The following is an 18,799-nucleotide window of genomic DNA, read 5'->3' as shown; positions in this document are numbered from 1 at the left end:
AGTTCTATAAAGCATAATTATATAGTAATAATTATTATATAGTAATAATAACATTTTATTTCATGCAGCCATTGGTTTCCTTTCGCTGTACTACGGACTTTAAAGGATCAGAGCAGCCTTTTAGAAAACTAACATTCATGTTGTCTCCTTGTTTGTTTCCTGGATGAGATTTTCTTACAGCGTAGCTCATGAATGCAGTTTCACACTCACAGTTGAGCCTGAAATGTCCCAATATTTAAAACTTAAAGAAAGTTAATTGGGAAGGATTATTGTGTCTCAGTTGATTCTCACAATGACACAACTGGTGATTAATGGCTTTGGAAAATGGTCAGCATCAGTTTAAAGTATATATGATTTGTGGATAAAACCCTTGGTATTGCCCTTTAAAGTCAAGTCTTTTAAATAGATTAATGTATATTGTGCCCAGATATGTCAATCCCACTTCAGTCCTCTTCTCCTCTTCTGTCCATCCTGCAGTAAGAAACGAAGCTCATTGTTCCGCAAGATCACAAAGCAGTCCAATCTCCTCCACACCAGCCGCAGCCTGTCCTCTTTGAATCGCTCTCTGTCCTCCAGTGAGAGTCTTCCTGGCTCCCCGACTCACAGCCTCTCAGCTCGCTCCCCCACTCAGGGCTACCGCTCCACCCCCGAGCCCTCATACCTGGGTAGGACACTGGAACTACACTCGCACACAAAAGCATTCAAATAGATAAGATCAGTTCACATGAGAAAGATTTCAAAGCTGCAAAGTTTTATACTGAACAGATCAAAAAAGTAATTTTGCCAGGTCAGCAGTTAGAGATGCACACTATAAAATGATGAAGAAGTATTACTATACGTCAGCTAAACATAAAATGTTGACTCATGGATGATCATGTGTTGTAAGTGTAAACATGAAGCTAATAGTTTCCTTTATTTAATGTTGGATTGTTCTTTTGTTTTTCCTTTTTGAAGCGATTTAAACAAAAGTATTGACGAGTGTTTGCATAAAGCAGCCAGCTGGTCAGAATAGATGAAGGAATCTTTGATCAAGGACTAATAATTATCACCTTCTATGAAGTTTGGTGGGGTTTTTTTACTTATATAAATAAAGATAAGATTACAATCTTTACAAGAAATAAATATTCATATTCTTATTGTGAAAATGTGCTACTCCATTTCTGTTGTATTTTATTTGTACTTTTTTTTTTACTACATTTATTTGCGCAGGTTTTATCTGATACTTGTTCTTCAGTGTTTTACAGTAAGAAATGTCTCGTGTCACATTATGTTCTTTACATATTAGAAAAGTTCAAAGGAAGCTCCACCAGTTTTACACATCAGAGTGTGTTTCCAGGTGTTGGTTGTATGAATCCTTCTGTGGCTCCAGAGTGAGCTGCACCAAACCTCCACAAGTGATGATGATGATTGTTGGGGCAGAAGTTCAGAGTAGTAGCTCGAGGCTACGTTAGCTGCTACTAGCATAACACACTGGAATCTGTGCAGTCAAGCGAATCAAGTCGAGTTGCATTGTGGGAAACATAGGCGCCAGGTTTTGACAAGAGATTAGAATGCATGGAACAAAAAAGGCCTTATCTTTGTTCATCATTATTCCGACTATGTTACAGTGTGAAGTTAAATTGATGGAAATATTTAATTTTAATAAAAAACCTTTTTCTTTTACATTTCATATATCTGAGTTGTTCTCTTACTTCCGTCTTCTCTCTGTGTCTCTTTAGGCGCTTCATCCCAGAGCAGCTCTCCAGCCTCCAGCACTCCAAACTCGCCTGCTCCCTCCCAGCACATGAGGCCCAGCTCCCTGCACGGCCTCTCCCCTAAACTCCACCGCCAGTATCGCTCTGCGCGTTGCAAGTCTGCCGGCAACATCCCCTTATCCCCGCTCGCCCACACACCTTCCCCCACCCAGTCTTCGCCTCCCCCCTTGCCAGGCCACACAGTAGGAAGCTCCAACACCACCCAGTCCTTCCCTGCCAAGCTCCACTCCTCGCCGCCGGTGGTCCGTCCCAGACCCAAGAGTGCCGAGCCCCCTCGCTCGCCTCTTCTGAAGCGGGTTCAGTCAGCAGAGAAGCTGGGCTCGCCTTTGACCCAGTCCAGTTCAACGGGAGGGCTGGGGGGTCCGCTGAGGAAGCACAGCCTGGAGGTGCAGCACTCCGAGTACCGTAAGGATGCCTTCCTCTGTGAGCTTGGCCTCCAGAGCCTGCTGGAGACAGAAGGGGAAAATCTGCCTCCTAATCCCGCACCCCTGCCATCCTCCATAACCCCGGAGACCGGAGTGCTGAAGCCTGTGAGGAGACTGGGGAGACAGGAGTCGCCGCTTAGCAGGGAAACACTGCTAGCCGGGAGGGAGAGGGAAGAGAGGGAGAGAGGACGTGAGAGGGAGAAAGAGAGAGAGACTGAGACCGGGACAGTCCTGGAGAGACTGAGTCGAGTTGGAGCAACAGTATCCCAGTCATCCTTAACAAGAAAACCTCATACAGGTGAGCTTCCCTTTAGCTCACAGGGTGGCCACAGCTCCAGAGTAGCTGCAGAAACCGCTAAAGCTACAACTCCTAGCACCCCTACCAAAACAACAGGAAGTCTCTGTGGTCAGAAGGAGCCTGAGAAGATCCTCCAGGGTCAAGCAGACTTAACTACAAAACAGCTAGACTCCAAGGCTGCCAAAAGTGTGTTATCAAGTAGTAAAAGTCCCCAGGAGCAGCTGCTAGCAGGCAGAACGGAACCAAAGCAGGACGGAGACAGCAAGAGTGGTCCCAGTAGGTCTGGTTTATCCTGTGCTGTCTTCACCGAGACCTCTGCTCCTACTTCAGATAAATGCATCGGCATGACCGCAACCATGACAGGAAGTCCTCTGAGCATGAGCAAAACCTTTAAACCATCAGGTATGGGGGACAGCTTGAGAAAGGCTGGAGCTGAGAGCAGCGAATCGAGGACTCCAGACTTCGGCTCCAGAAGCCCCAAACTCCCAGCTCGGGTTCTCGCTCCCGTCGTCCCCCCGCATGGGCAGCCACTCTCTCTGGGCAAGGTAAGGCAGGGACTCGGGCCTGTCAACTGCTACCGGGGAACCCTCGACTGGGAGGACAAATGTCGCCTGGAGGTGGTGGAGGAGCATTCGCCTTCTCCCTCTCCCTCCCCTACCGCTGTCACCCCCTCCCTCTGCGGACCCTCCCTCTGTAAGTCGCGCCCCGTCTCCCCGGGAGACAAGACGAGCTTCGTCAGCCAGCTGACCACCGTTGCCAAAAGCGTCCTCGGGCCAATCAAGCTTGGCTCGCTGGAGGGCGCCAAGAGCAAAGATCAGCAGACTAAGGCAGCAGAGGAGAAGCAGGGAGGCACAGCGGGAAGGTCTGACACTCCCGCTGGAGGTCGAGTGGTTGCCGGGGCTGCAGTGGTGACCCAAAGTCCGGCAAGTTCACCGTTCGACAAAGCTGCAACAGGTAGCAGCCCACCGAAAATGTGACCCCATGCAGCCCCTGAAAGGGATTTAGCTTCAAAAAAATATGCCTGTTTTTTTTTTTTTCTTTTGGACGAACAATGCAACAGAAGTCAAGCACTTAAAAACAATGTACATTCCAGTTTCAGAGTATATAAAATGTTATTTATTGATTCCAATCATTGACTGATTCTAACTTAAAACCAGGAGTAAAAAAAAAATCTACTGTAAAGGTGCATTAACTGTTGATTTTCTATTATGAATTATTTAATAAGAAGGCTCTTAATGTAATGTGGAACACTTTATCAGATGTATATGTGTGTGGGTCTCTGTGGATGCATGTCATATGGTATGTACTGTACATGTATAATAGTACAAGAAGGTCAAAAAGTGCTTTACCGATCAAAACATGCTGAATACTGTGAATACCAAATCCAGTCGCTCTATTTTGTCTTTCAACCAGCCCTTTCTTCTTTTACTCAGACAAGACAATGATAACAGGAGATAAACTGAGGCACAGTTGAACCGTTAATGTTTGCATCAAACAACACAAATGACACACAGGATCAGTTTGGCTACAGTGAGTAAGCAAGCATTAAGATGATTAAGCTCATTTATTCTCCATCCAGCAGTTTACTTTCTCTCAGATGATGTGCTCGGTCCGACAAAGCCAGACCAGGCACTCTGTCAGCGGATGTCATATCAAGCACTGTCCAGCCCCCCCGCTGTCAGAGGGGATGGGTGTGTGTGTGTGTGTGTGTGTGTGTGTGTGTGTGTGTGTGTGTGTGTGTGTGTGTGAAGCCACCATGGGTCTATTTCTGGTGGTTCTTGAAGGCTGCGTCCTGCTGCAGACGAAAGCAGGGTTGACAGAGCTCAGGCTCAGCGCTTATCTCCCCTTCGCAGGAGGGCTACCACAGCCCTTTTCCCCCCTCTGCTTCTGACTGCTGCTTACACACACACACACACACACACACGCACAAATACACACACCTACTCACACATTGCCACAAGAGGCAGCAGTGTCAGCAGCTGATATTCATGCATTTAAATCCATACCCCTGTGGTTTCCGTGAATTGGGGAGTGTGTGTCGTGAGAGTGAGTGAGTTAAGAAGTATGTATGTGTCTTTTCAAGGGATAATTACACTCAACATGGTCGACTCAGCAAGGGTCATGACATCAACCAAACTGGAAATAAACAGCAGTCGGTAACATTTACTCTCTCCTACTTCATTAACAAATCTCACTGACACAATTAGGATTGCTTCTGTGGATATACAGTAGTAGGTAAAGGCAGAACAAATAAAAGCACATGTTGACTTGAGCCAAAACGGGGAAAGCAGGCAGTCATGGATGTAGCATAAAGAAATGTATTCGTACAAGGGCTCAATAGCAAACAAAGGTATATGGTTAGTGGATATGGGCATGGTATATCACAATGAACTTGTTATTGTGAAAACAAGGTCATCTATAATCAGAATGAGTTGTGTTGTTAGGTAGGCAAGATTCAAATATAAAATGCTGTGTAACATACTGATGAAGGTGTTTGAATTGTGCTGAAAAGGTGAAATTTTTCAGGGAACAGAATCGAGTTGTTTCCTTCTCCCACTAATCTTCTACATCTCCATATACTTCATTCTTAGTAACTATCCAGTGTACATAATCTTCTGCACATCATGTACAGCTGTGCTCTCACTGTACCACTACTAGTTCATTTACGGTAGAAAGCACGGGTTAAACAGTTTAATCCAGCTTTGATGCATCGTTAAATGTCACTTTCAATGACTAACATGTGGTTCAGTCTGCAGGACAGTTTCAACTTGTTCAAGTTCAGTCACCAACATTTGCTCTTTCTGAGCTGAGTAGTTAGTGTACAGTTGTGCTGGGAGCCGTTGCACGTTGTTTTACGTCAGCTGGCTGCAGATCAAAGTGCGAGAATAAATCTTTACAGTATACAACCTTTTCACATAACCCGTCAATTAGCACTGCAGCTAATGATTACTTCATTATTGATTAACTGTTTAGTCTATGAAATGTTAAAAAAAAAATAGTGAAAAAATTGCATTCATAATTTCTTAGAGGCCATGTTGATGTCCAGAACCTGAAGATATTCAGTTCACTGTCATATATGACGAAGAAAAACAGCAACATCGTCATATATGAGAAGCTGGAAGCAGAAAATTTTGGGAATTTTTGCTTGAAAAATGACTGAAACGATTATTCAGTTATCAAAACAGCAGCAGATGAATTTTCTGTCGATCGATTAATCGTTGCAGCTTTACCGTCAATAATATATAAAAATATGCATCTTAATACATCTTTAATGCAACATAAGTTGATTTTAATGGATTAAAATGTTTGAGAAGGATCCAGTTAGTAATCCATTCTAACACAATCAATGTGTCACGATGTATTTCATGATTTTACAACCTCTAGTAGAAAACGGCATGAGGAACATGAACGTCTCAAGCAGAACATTCATCAATGGGTTGTTTTTTTTTTTTTATTCGGCATGGTACTCTACTGCCCTCCAGTGGTTTAAAATGTCCACTTTGAACATGATCCCATGTGTTCATTAATAATCTGTTGGAGTGATATTCTGTAATGAAGCCAAGACCACAGATATACTGCAGAATGGATGTTATTAGCCATAGGGTTACTAAATATGCATTTATGTTTCTAATGACAAAATATTTGCAGTATCAAATGAACACTTGAAACATGAATTTATTCCTTTTCTGTCGTTGTGTTCTCCACGTGACTGTTATCCTCTGGAATAGAGATTAACATTTTTAAATATACTGTCTTATATATTCTACTGATAGGAAGGAGTTCTTTTATATCTTGATGTAAAAAACGAGTCATCGGGTCGGCTCTAATCACCTGGTTAAGAAAACTAACTGTAATGTAATCTTCTACAGCTATTATGCCCACTTTCAGGCCTTTTCCCAATCAATCGTGTCTATACAAGTGTTACATGTTTGAGAGTTTCTTTTTTTTTGTTTTGTTTTTGTGATTGACAAGAGAGAGTAGTATAAATGCACTTTATTTGACAAAAAAATCTTCATTTGGTGGTATTGTTTGTAAGTTACTTTGAAGAAGTAAATATTACTATATACAAATATGAATTCTACAGATAAACACAAAAGTCCAGTTATAAAAACATTCCACGTTTCTCTGTTCACTGAAAATGTATTTATTTGTACCATGGGGCATTTTTGTTGTGATAGATGTGATTCCAAATGCAGACACCTGAAGTGCAGTAAGTGGAATAAAATTCTGAGATTTGTTCCAAAATTTGCCATTTCTGTCTCTCTTTGTACTCTAATCAAGACCTCGCAGCAGTCCTGATATATTATCACAGTAAGTACTTTGCTGTCTACAGTATACATGCACATACACACATAATCATACACAACTGTCACAAAGAATAGATATGTCGTATCATTGATTGTGGCTGCATTCCAGTTAGAAAAGTTTAAAAGACCTTTTTCACAGCAGATATTTTGTGACCAATAACATGATGAATTGCTGCATTGCAGTAATTGTTCCATCGTTGCCATAATTAATGTCACCTTTGCTTTCTCTGCTATAACAAGTCAAAATGCTGCTGTAAAAAGGAACATGAATCTGATTCCTTGGGGACTGAAGAGTGCTCAGATGCTAACAAGGCTATCAAAATTCAGTTTAGCAAGATTTATTCAGACAATAACATGTAAAGTACAAGATGGACACATTTTTGACAGTGAAGTTTTGTTGCTTGTGTGTAAAAAAATCTTTTTTTTTTTAAAAAATTTGCACAACAAACACTAATGAGAATCAGAAACAGGTTTATTGCCGAGTAGGTTTGCACATACAAGGAATTTGTGTTGTGGTGCATTACACTCAAAAAAATAGAAGGTAAGAGAAAACACATCTGACAACAACAACAACAATAAAATATAGTAAACAGTAAAAATGTATTCTAAGTGAAAAGAGCTGTTGAGTTTAAAAAATATTACATACAAAGAATGTGTCTTGTTGTTTTTCCTCCCACAAAAATGCAACATAGAAGAATAAAAATAGAACAAGACTAAGGTAATAATAATAATAATAATAATAATAATAATAATAATAATAACAATGTAATAAAGTAGCACTAAAATTAAATGAAAGATTTAAAATTTATTTACAGAATGGAATAGGAATAGTTTTGAAATGGGATGTAAAATTAGAAATGAAATATTAACTGTACAAAGGAAATATGGACTGTGTTACAGACAAAGAAATGAAGTGTATGAAATATATGAAGGTGACAAGTGCAAAAATTAAATGTGACGTGCAATAAATAATTAAATTATGTTACAGTAGAGGTTGAATGCAATGCACAATATTAAATCCAGTTTAATGAATTATAGTGAAAGTGACAAGTGCAGGGATTAAAGGAGGGATGTGAGTCTAGTTTGATATTTAGTAGGGCAACAGCTTCTGTGTCTGCTGCTGGAAGTTTTTATGGTCTTTTTCCTGAGGGAATACATATTCAGCACCAGTCTGTTGCTGAATACAAACACACTTTTCTATTCTTCCTAACCATCTGAGGGCAGCACAGACCCTAGACTCTTTTATAAAAGGCCTAAAAGCCTTTTTGTTCAGGAAGGTTTTTCATTTCAACTTATTATTATTATTTTTATTTTGTCGTGTGTTCTGTTATTAATACTGTAGCATTTTGTGTTTCACCATGAATAAAAAGCGCTGTACAAATTAAATGTATTACTATTATTATTTATTTTATGTAATTAGTATCATGTGATGCGTAGCCTAGGTTACAGATTACATAACTAAGAGTTAATATCAGCCAATAGCACAACACTATTGTCTACAATTCGAATATTATCCAATCAGCATTCTCACCGTGATTACTTCAGCCAATCACGTTGCGTCAGGAAAGGACAACAGGAACTGAGTGTTCTCAGCCGTCAAAGCGTTCTCCAGTCGGGGAAACAAACCCACTATGTACTGGATGTTCTTCACAGCAATTTGTACAAACTAGCTCTTTTGGTGAATGGAGGAACTCTTACCATACGGATAAGTTATCAGATTCGTTTCTTAGGAAAGTCATTATAATCCTCCAGTCAGGTAGGTTTGAATGCTTGCTAGCTAACGCCGGGGCTAGCGTCTAGTTAGCAAGCTTTAGCAAGCTAATAGTACACTTATTTATCTGTGAAGACTGAAGACTTTGGTGAAAACAGACGGAATAACCGAAATGAGTCAACCAGCTACAAGGTGTCGACCAACTTAACCGGCTTTTATAGCAGGTACGTACAGTAGTTGTCAGCTGGTTTAATTTTAGGCGAGGTAGCGGTGTTTTAACGAGGTGGTCGAGCACGACGATCACTTATTATTAGATTTGGAGTATTTATTATTAGACGTACTGTTAGACTTGTATTAGAAAAAATATATATTCTTTATCTTACTGCATTGGCGACTCTTCAAAAAAATCAATTTGTGAAACGAGAGAGAGTTTAATCGTCGTGGGACCAGACAAGTACATTGAAATGACTGTGAGCTTGTTGGTCAGACAGTCTGACGGCTTATTTGCGGTCCTGCAGCTGAAGCTGAATCACATAATTATGTCGTGACAGATACATTTCATTTCTGCAGAAAGCAGCAGTCAGTGGAATAAGTATTCAGATCCTTTACTTCAGTAAAAATACCAGTACAGCAATGTAAAAATACTCTATTACAAGTAAAAGTCCCGCATGAAAAATCATAAGTGTTAGCAGCAAAATGTAGTTGTAGTGTTAAAGTAAAAGTACTCGTTTTGTCCCTCTGACTGATGTATTATATTATAATAATAATTGTCATAGTTATAAAGTGCTTAACAGGAAAGAAGAAAGAATTAACAAACAGCGTTTAAAAACAAACAGATCATAAAACACGAGGAATAAAATTAGTTATAGTTATACAATATAAACTGTCAAGAGTGGAATAATAAAACACAGCAATATATCAAACATTCAGAAAAGCTTTCTGATAAAAGAATGTTTTACAAAGAGATTTAAAAGACTCTAAAGATCTTGATAGTTTTCCACAGTCTCTGCTGTCGAGACTCCAGACGCTGGGGGCTCTGACAGCGAAGGACCGATCACCTTCGGTCACTGGCCCAGACCTGGGAATGACCTGGGAATGACCAGCTGAGCCCCATTCACCAATCTAAAGGAAGGCCCAGGCACATAGAGGGTCAAAAAGTCCTTGATGTAATGTGGCCATTTAATGCTTTAAAAGTGATCAGTAGAATTATAAAATCAATACAGAACATAACAGGCAGCCAGTGTAAGTTGACAAGTACAGGAGGAATATGTTTGTATTTCTTAGTGCCTGTTAAAATATAGGCAGCAGCGTTCTGTACCAGTCGGTGAAAGGATCTCTGACTGATGCTGACTTAAAGTGCTTATATGCCAGCGTATGTGTATATGACATATATCATCATTAGATTATTAATAGTGAAGCATCAGTGTTAGAGCAGCATGTTACTGTTGTAGCTGCTGGAGGTGGAGCTAGTTTACACTACTTTATATACAGTTAGCTAGTTTAGTCCAGCGGTTCCCAACCTAGGGTTCAAGCCCTTCCAAAGGGTCAGCAGATAAATCTGAGGGGTCGTGAGATGAAAAAACAAAGTTCTGATACGCAAATCTGTTTTCAGTTTTTGGACTTTTTCTCTAATCTTTGATTTTTGCTGAAATATTGGATCATTTGAACATTTATTGAAATGAAAGCATGTGAGAAGTTTAGAGGGAAAAATCACTATTTGGTGGAGCTGTTAACAACTCATAGACATGTGAAATGTGACCCCGACTACACACTGCTTTTTGTAAGACGTCAAAAGCCAAAAAGGTTGGAAACCACTGGTTTCATCTTTAACAATGTGTTGTATTTTAAAAGCTTGTTATATTATCCATTGTGTCAAATCTTCATCTGAAAAGTAACTAAAGCTGTCAAATAAATGTAGTGGAGTAGAAAGTACAATATTTCCCTCTGAAATGTAGAAAGTAGCATCACATGGAAATACTCAAGTCAAGTACAAGTACCTCAAAACTGTAGCTGAGTACAGTACTTGAGTAAATGTACTTGGTTACTCTAATCGCATTAAGCTTTTAACATCTTTGATCTACAATGATGGATGATGACAGCCACCATAATCAGATGACTTTCACAGACCGTGAACATGCCCGACATACCGGTCGTCAAATGCTGATCACATGATGGGTTTTTTTTTCCACAAAAATATTCTGATCAGTGACTTCACATCGTAGTAATGTTCCTCGTTGAAAGTGCTACTCATCAGTTTCAGGTCAGGGTGGATAAGTCACTGGTGCTTTCCTGTGTTTCTTCTATTGTGCAATTGTGTAGTTGAAGGCAGATGACTTGAGTTTGCATTGACGTGTATGTTGCATTCATTTATACTTTTTCAGGAAGTGAGCACTTGCTTTTGGTTTTCACAGCCTATGATTAGTACAGTTTGTTTCTGCTGTATAATCAATGATGTGATTTGATGGTTTTGTGAAGCTTTACATCAATATTTTAGTGGTTTCTACTGAAAAACTCCAACATACAGCCAAGAAATCAGTATCTGTAAAAGTTAATGTATAACCTCAGCATTTAACTTTGTCACTCACAAACATACTACTCAGTAACAACTTACTGGAAAAGTGCAAACAAGAATGTAGTAGATCAACTTTGGCACTCCAACCTTTTGAATTTAAAGGAGATGACTGTAAATATTCAATATCGTTCTTATTGTGAAAAGACCAAAACCAACATTGTGTTGGTCCATCTGTCAATACTTAGTGACTTCACTGTCTGTGGCGTTTGGCTCCAGGCCCAGTGGTTCATACTGGTCCCAACACAAATATATAGTTCAGCTTTTCAATAATGTTACTCACACAGGAGGAAATAGTGCATCTGTAGAGGATTAATCCACATTTGGTGTTTGTAGTATTTCCATCAGCAGGAAGGTTAATGTGGGATTGACTCATATTACACTACGGTGCCCATATTAATGTGGTTTTTGGACAACAATGGAGATCTATAATAATAATAATACATTTTCTTTATAGAGCACTTTTCAAGGAGCTCAAAGACCTTTTACACAGAAGACAAAAATGAAAAAATAACAAAGAGGAATCAGCTTTATCAGGCAATACTTTAATAAGCAACAACATAGAACAATGCTAGCCTTATGTTTTAGCACGGATAGCATTTACAAAGTAGCGCCAAACAAAAGCCATCTGAACAGTCAATAGTGAAGCTAATCTCTTCACTCCTTTACCCTTCAGTTGTGTGTTGCAATGAGGAGCACCAGCGTCCAGCTCTGAGAGCTCAGAGCCATGAACTCGGTTTCCCCCAGCGCAGCGCAGTACGTGGGGGGAGTGATGCAGGACGAACTGGTGGAGGGCCGGAGGCAGCAGCAGCAGCAGCAGCCCCCGGAGCAGCAGGGCAGCTTCAGTCTCAGGACGGCGACGACTCCAGATCCCAGCAAAGAAGCAACCGGAGAACCGGATGAGATGGACAAACTGAAAGCCAAACTGATGTCAGCGTGGAACAACGTCAAATATGGTTCGTTGTCTTTGAGAGAGAATGTGTGGATGCTACTTTGCGAACATGAACATGTGATTTTATCATTTATCTACATGTGTGTCCATGTGGATGATTGAATATTTTTGTCTATATTTTATAAAATATGATCAGCGTGTTTTTGCGTGTAGCCTAAAACAGCCCGGCTACTTTGGGAATTCTTCTCTCCAACTTGCTTTTTCTTGCTCCTTTCTCTCTGTCTGTAGGTTGGACTGTTAAATCTAAAACCTCCTTCAACAAGATATCACCAGTCACCATCCTGGGACACTCTTATCTGCTCAACAGTGAAGGTACGCTCAGAATAGACATATCTCAAATATCTTTAACACTTCTGATGAGAAGGGGATTTACTCAGACGTGTATTTCCTGCAAGGTGTTGCAGTAATGTGTATTTTGGTGTGAACCAATTCTTTTGAAAGGTTTCTGGGTTTTTGTCAGCAGTTGGAGAAAAAACAAATGCTTTCCCCATCACAAACAGTTTTCCTTCAGCTTCTCTCTTTCTTTTTTCTCTCTCTCCCTCCATCCCTTCACCCTCTCTCTCTCTCTCAGACGAGGTGGAGCGATTCCGTCTGGCTTTTGTGTCCAGGATTTGGCTGACCTACAGGAGGGAGTTTCCTCAGCTGGAGGGCTCCACCTGGACGACAGACTGCGGCTGGGGCTGCATGCTGCGCAGCGGACAGATGCTGCTGGCACAAGGCCTCCTGGTCCATTTGATGCCCAGAGGTTTGTGTCCTTGTCTGTTACTCACATTTTGTTTTTCCTCTTCCAGAAAAATATACTGCAAGTCAAATTCACACACACAGTAGGAGAACTATCTGAATGCTGATCAACAGATCCTCAGTAGTGTGACACATATTAAATCCTCTCTGCAGAAAGCCACTACTTGCTTTTAATTGAAAGGATTGGAGTGAATGAGTTGGCTTCATCCTCTCTCATCATCTAAATCCTGTCTTCTTTTGGCCACTTTTGTGTCTCTGCTGGAAGGATTTATTCACTCAGTTTCACTCACAATATTAGTTCACACTGCTGTCTTATTGTCTTTTGTTTTATTTACATATTTTCTATTTCTCACTGTTTGATTTCTGTTTCTTTTATCTGCTGACAGTGTTTGTCTCAGTCTGTCTGTAACATTTTCATTGTTTAAATCACTAAGAGCCAAACCCTTTCTGTGTATTCTATAGACTGGACTTGGCCAGATGCTCATCAGCTAACCGATGTGGACTTTGAGGTGTTCCGACCGCGCTCCCCAGCCCGGGCTGGAGGGGTCCCCATCCCCTCTTTTGGCTCTCCACGAGGACCCAGTACCCCCGAAAAGACTCTGCCAAGTGATCAGGCCCCTAAATGCAGCCAGAAGAAGAGGCCTGAGTGTGCAAGGGACAGACAGGCAGAGCCCATCCACCACAAGCTGCTCACCTGGTTCGGGGATCAACCTCCAGCACCCTTCGGGGTTCACCAGCTGGTGGGAATCGGCAAAAGTTCAGGGAAGAAAGCTGGCGACTGGTACGGCCCCTCTATAGTGGCACATATACTACGGTAAGGGCATTGGAAGACTCTCTTTACTGAAATCATTTACATACTCGGTTAAATATTGATCGGAGTATTGAATATGTCTTTTTTTCAGGAAAGCAGTGGCTAAAACGTCTGTGCTCCACAACCTGGCTGTATATGTGGCTCAGGACTGTACAGGTGAGATTAGCTTTGTGTTTAAATATTTCTCCTATGAGAGTTCAGTTCACAGTATCAGTTTGTACGTTCGCTCCATCATCTACTCCTCTGGAATGATCCTGATCTGAGGTTGTCTTGCGTGTTCTTGTTTGGTGAATAATTGATCCCATCATGTCTCTGATCATTCTAGTGTACAAGGAGGATGTGGTGCGTCTGTGTGATCTGTCACTAAGCCACAATCCCCCCGATCCGTCCAGCCAAGCCTGGAAGTCCGTCATCATACTGGTGCCTGTCCGGCTGGGAGGGGAAGCCCTGAACCCGTCTTACATCGAATGTGTCAAGGTCTGTATGTCCTGCCTCACACCTCCCATATGTATTCACTAAAGATAAGGTTTTCAAACTTCTCTTGTTAACTGCGTTCATGCTGAGTGATTGCCTACACTTCACTACTGTCTTGTGACTCCTATTAAAAAAACTGTTCTGCTTATTTCCAGAACATCCTAAAGCTGGAATGTTGTATTGGAATCATCGGAGGGAAACCGAAGCATTCGCTGTACTTCATCGGCTTCCAGGGTGAGAACCAGCCTCCTTTTGCTGTTTTTAACAATGACAGGACAATATTTTCACTCAGAATACAGCATGCAGGAGCCAGGACTACAGAGTAGCCAGGAACTGTGCTTTGTAGTATTATCAACTTCCTCCCTTTTAATCTTGTATCTCCAGTTTGTCTCGTGCTCAACTCGTCTGTCGGGGGGTTGGTAGACTGAAAACGTAGGCTAGTTAAACATCAGCAAAGAAACAAGACTTGTGTTTGCAGTGTGTTAATCAGGAGTCTGATGCCTACGGGGTTCAAAGGAGACGTGGAACAACCCAACTGCAACCACCACAAACGACTGTAGTTGTGTTTCTATGGAGTCATAATAAATGGCTCAATCAGAATCAAAAAATCTTATCAACATCTCGATCAGGATCAGTCGGCTCATTCTGGAGAGTTTTCCTTCTTGTGTAAACAGGTGGTTTAAACTTTTAACAGATAAAAATATGTAACTGAAACTGTCTTTCAGATTATTGTCATATTTGAACAAAACTTCACTGTTTCTCTGCATGTTCCCCAAACTGTGTTCAGTCAAAGAGTTTCCCACGGAAACACACAGCTCTCCATCATATATTTATCCACCACTTCTCCAAGTCAACACTCTTTGAATTGCTGATGTTGGTTGTATGGTGGTGATGACATGTGAAATGTGTGTAATCATGAACAAAACTGGAAACAAAGCCTGCCAAGTGACTGTAATATGTATTGTACATATTCAAGTGTACACAAAAACAACTCAAACCTCATCCTGTATTTTCATAACACAGTTTCCTCAGTACAGAACCTCAGCAGACCAACAATAGAGCCATGAACTTTAACCCTCTTCATGTCCATTGTTTACAAGTTTGCACATGGTGGAGCATTAAACCTCATGGTCTTTATCACTAAGCCTTATCCGTACAGCAATCACGTGAACACTCGTGGTATCTGTGATAGAGTTGTGAAGGGACAAACCTGGACCATGTGACCGCTGCTTGTGGTGGGTTTAGACCCCGTCAAGCAAGCAAACACTTCCTGAAATCTACTTCTTTATAATCCCTGAATCCCATCAACAAGACACCAATTAGAAGAAGTGAGAATAGAAAACAAACTCTTGTTATGGACAAAACTCGTGAACTTTTTGAAGTTGAGCCTGTTTGGATTCATTTTAGTACAGTAGTAGTTTTCTTTTGGAGACAGTGATCAACGACTCGACCATGACAGTTTCTTTGGTCAGTGGCAACAACATCTAAGAAGAGTGAAACAGCAAATACACGTCTAAGTCATTCATCTGTTACTACCTCTGAATGTTGTGGTGATTTCATTCGTCTCCTGTCTGTCCGTCAGACGAGCAGCTGCTGTATCTGGACCCTCACTTCTGCCAACCTGTGGTGGACGTCACACAAGTCAACTTCTCACTAGAGGTTAGTTGCACTGTCTTCACACTTCTTTGTATTTTTGTGTCACTCACTATGATTTTAGTCCGTCTAACCTTTTATCTCTTCTTCTCAGATTATACTGGACTCATACAATGTGACTTTCACACTCAGTAGTGTTTTAACTGTACAGTTATAGATAACATGTCCAGTTATTAACTTGGTAACTTTGCTTCTTTGACATTTTTTTTGCATTGTTTGAATTTTTGTCATCTTTTATCATCCTCTAGTCCTTCCACTGTAGCTCTCCCAAAAAGATGCCCTTCAACCGTATGGATCCCAGCTGCACCATCGGCTTCTACGCCAACAACAAGAAGGACTTTGAGTCTCTGTGTTCGGCTGTTAGTGTGGTGAGTTTTAACATCCTGCTTTTACTGTCTGACTCTCAGTTTGACCTTTTAATATCAGAAGAACAGCAATATTCAGCTCCGACCTCCTTCTCTATTAAGAATGACTTGTTTATAGTCATGTGTTAAATTTAGTGCTGACATTTGAATTTAATCATCTTTAAGTCATTTTTCAAAGCAAAGTGTCAAACACACACTGCTTCCAGCTTCTCTTCTGTTTTACATCATCATAGATTGAATATATTTTGACTTTTTACTATTAATTTACCAAAAAAACAGCAAATAACAGATGTCAATTTGTGCTGTGGGAAATTGTGATGTCATTGTTCACAATTTTACATATATTCTATAGAATAAACAAACACCAAAAAAAGTGAAAATAATCAATGGGTTAATTGATTTAGTTTGTTACAAGCCTCGTTTAATTTGAACTTTCTCATAAACAATATAGAAAACATGGTTTAAAGGTTAAGACATAAAAACATCTATTTTGAATAATAACTTGTATCTGATATGTTTTATATATTACCCTGTTAAAAATCCTCAAAATAACCTCTATTTCTTCTTCATTGAAAAACCCAAAATCTAGGAATATGCAAATATTTTTCATGTCAAAATTTTAACTTGTTGACACAAGATGTCTCCACTCTCAGTGTTTGTGCACTAGAGGCTTCAAGTTTCCACATCACACTTGTTTAAGTGCTCGAAAGTTCACACCCGAAACCGAGATTTAAAGTGAGCAGAGAGAAACTTTCCTCCTTCAGCAGATAAAAGTGGAAACAAACGTCATTCTGCTCAGTGAAGCTCGAGTAGAGGTGGACTCCAGTGGATGCGTTCAGACTCTCTTGACATGTCATTTTTTACTTGTTATATTCTGTCTTTGTTTTCCTTCCAGGCTCTGTCATCATCTAAGGAGAAGTACCCCATCTTTACTTTCGTAGAGGGCCAGAGTCAGGACTATGGTCTAGAGGGTCACAGCAGTAATCACAGTGGACCTGTAGCCCACATCCTGCCCCCGGGCAGACTGAGCAGGAGTAACAACAGAAGAAACAGTGATGAGTTTGTCTTCCTGTAAGCCACTGAGGAGGACGTTGTCTCAGCTCTCACCTGTAGGGGGCAGAAGAGGACACTTAATTTCCTTTTCAAAGGGAAGAACTTGACTCTGCTGATGGTGGGCGTGATGCTTTTGTGCTTTCCTGGTCAACTGAAATAAAAACTGTGTGTCTTCTATCATCACCTCTGTGTGGACCAACGTGGGTATTATAAGCTAGCAGGCGTTGATGGGTCCTGGCTGGATCATGTTCAGAAACATTTAAAGTACTCGAAGTATTCTTGGTTCACTTTTTCAGACATTTATAAGACCCCAAAGTCAGACATCAACTGCTTTACGTTCTACCCAACTACTGTGTTTCCTCCTGGTTTGAACTGGACACACTGAAGCCGATTTGTGGTCTTGATTCTATTTAACGAGCTCACTTGTCAGGGACGAGCCTGATGTTGTTCTCTGTGATGGAGAAGACTTGTAATATACACCATCTGCTGTACATCTTTATATTTTTCTTTCTCTGGATTTATTTATCAGGTTTATGAATGTGTGTTTGCGTGTGAGTGAGCGTGGGGTTTGTGTAGTTCACTTGTTTTGACTTTAATACGTGTACAGGTGTATTTAATAAGTGTACAGGTGTGTTTAGGAGTCTGTCACACTGCATCCCATCGAGGTTTTCAAATTCTTCTAAGAGCATCTTGAACAGCTCTAAGTTCACTCTGGTGTTGCAGTCACGCACATGACCAGATCCTTGATCTCTCACATGCTTTTGCTCTCCATTATTCACCATAAAAAATATGCAACACTCCCAGAAATCTGCTGTTACAATGTTCCTGGTGCTCAGTGAGTGACTTCAGATGGCCGGCCGGCGGTGAAGAGAAGTTCTTGCTTCAGCTGGAGATCGATGTGGATCTCCGCCTGCTAACCTGAGACTCACAGAGCAGAATAGTTGAGTTATCTGAATAAATTTATAGAGTAAAACCAAGGACGGTGTTCTTAATTTCAGTCCATGTTCTCGGTTTTATGCAGCAAAGTTTTACAGTTAACTTCATGAAACAGGCCTGAGCTGGATGGAGTTTTGGCTTCTGTTGCGATGTCTTTGTGTTTTGTTTGTGTCTTTTTTTACGTGAACGCTACTACTGCAAGTTGCACTACTGATGTTATTTGGTTTGTTGTCCTGATTAAACTTCAAACACTGGAATCACATTTCACGTCTATCTCATGTATTGTTTGAATAAATGTAATGATATTCTGAGTATTTCCACGTTAGGACAGAATAGCCCTCTCCTCCTAGTCTGATTAGAAATGGATGTTTTTCAAAATTAACTGAAAATGGTTTGATTTAAAAAAAATATTTGGAGCTCATAAACCTCCAAAAGGCTTCAGTACTTTATTCTCATGTTATACAATAAGGTGATTGGACAAATGAAAAGTCCATAGTTCACTAAGTAGTGTATAGCGGACTGTTGCAATGCAGTGATGTGCTTGATAGTTTGTAATTGTTTATAATTTATTAATATGCTTAGATAGATATGATCTCCACACCATATTTTATGCATGTATCAGTACACACAGAAGTGCACTTTCTAGTGAGCATATTTACTGATCTTTATTCTCTGTGAAGGTTTTCTGCAAAGAAACTGAACTCTGTGGTTTCATGGTGTGTTCAGGTTTCTTTAAGTTCTGAGAAATTG

General features: G+C 40.6%; 2 protein-coding genes across 4 annotated transcripts in view; both read left to right on the top strand.

Moving 5' to 3' along the window:
- mast1a (microtubule associated serine/threonine kinase 1a) overlaps positions 1 to 5,598 on the top strand; it is a 75,686-nt gene extending 70,088 nt beyond the window's left edge. For all 3 annotated transcript variants that reach the window (XM_042431842.1, XM_042431833.1, XM_042431845.1), the window contains 2 exons: positions 478 to 665; positions 1,719 to 5,598. In XM_042431842.1, the coding sequence (XP_042287776.1) occupies positions 478 to 665; positions 1,719 to 3,454 (1,924 nt within the window). In that variant the 3' untranslated portion in view covers positions 3,455 to 5,598. The remainder of the gene's footprint in view (positions 1 to 477; positions 666 to 1,718) is intronic.
- A 2,744-nt stretch (positions 5,599 to 8,342) lies between these two features.
- On the top strand, positions 8,343 to 18,311 carry atg4da (autophagy related 4D, cysteine peptidase a). Its single transcript, XM_042396140.1, has 11 exons — positions 8,343 to 8,719; positions 11,741 to 12,020; positions 12,245 to 12,328; positions 12,588 to 12,761; positions 13,220 to 13,571; positions 13,660 to 13,724; positions 13,894 to 14,045; positions 14,198 to 14,276; positions 15,625 to 15,701; positions 15,944 to 16,063; positions 16,956 to 18,311. The coding sequence occupies exons 2-11, from the start codon at positions 11,792 to 11,794 to the stop codon at positions 17,133 to 17,135; spliced, it is 1,512 nt and encodes a 503-aa protein (XP_042252074.1). The 5' UTR covers positions 8,343 to 8,719; positions 11,741 to 11,791; the 3' UTR covers positions 17,136 to 18,311.
- The last annotated feature ends 488 nt before the right edge of the window (positions 18,312 to 18,799 follow it).

The sequence above is a fragment of the Thunnus maccoyii genome, chromosome 2 (assembly GCF_910596095.1).
Source record: "Thunnus maccoyii chromosome 2, fThuMac1.1, whole genome shotgun sequence".
Classification (NCBI taxonomy): Eukaryota; Metazoa; Chordata; class Actinopteri; order Scombriformes; family Scombridae; genus Thunnus; species Thunnus maccoyii.
Note: the sequence above shows the minus strand (reverse complement) of the source record. Positions and strands in the feature narration are given on the sequence as shown.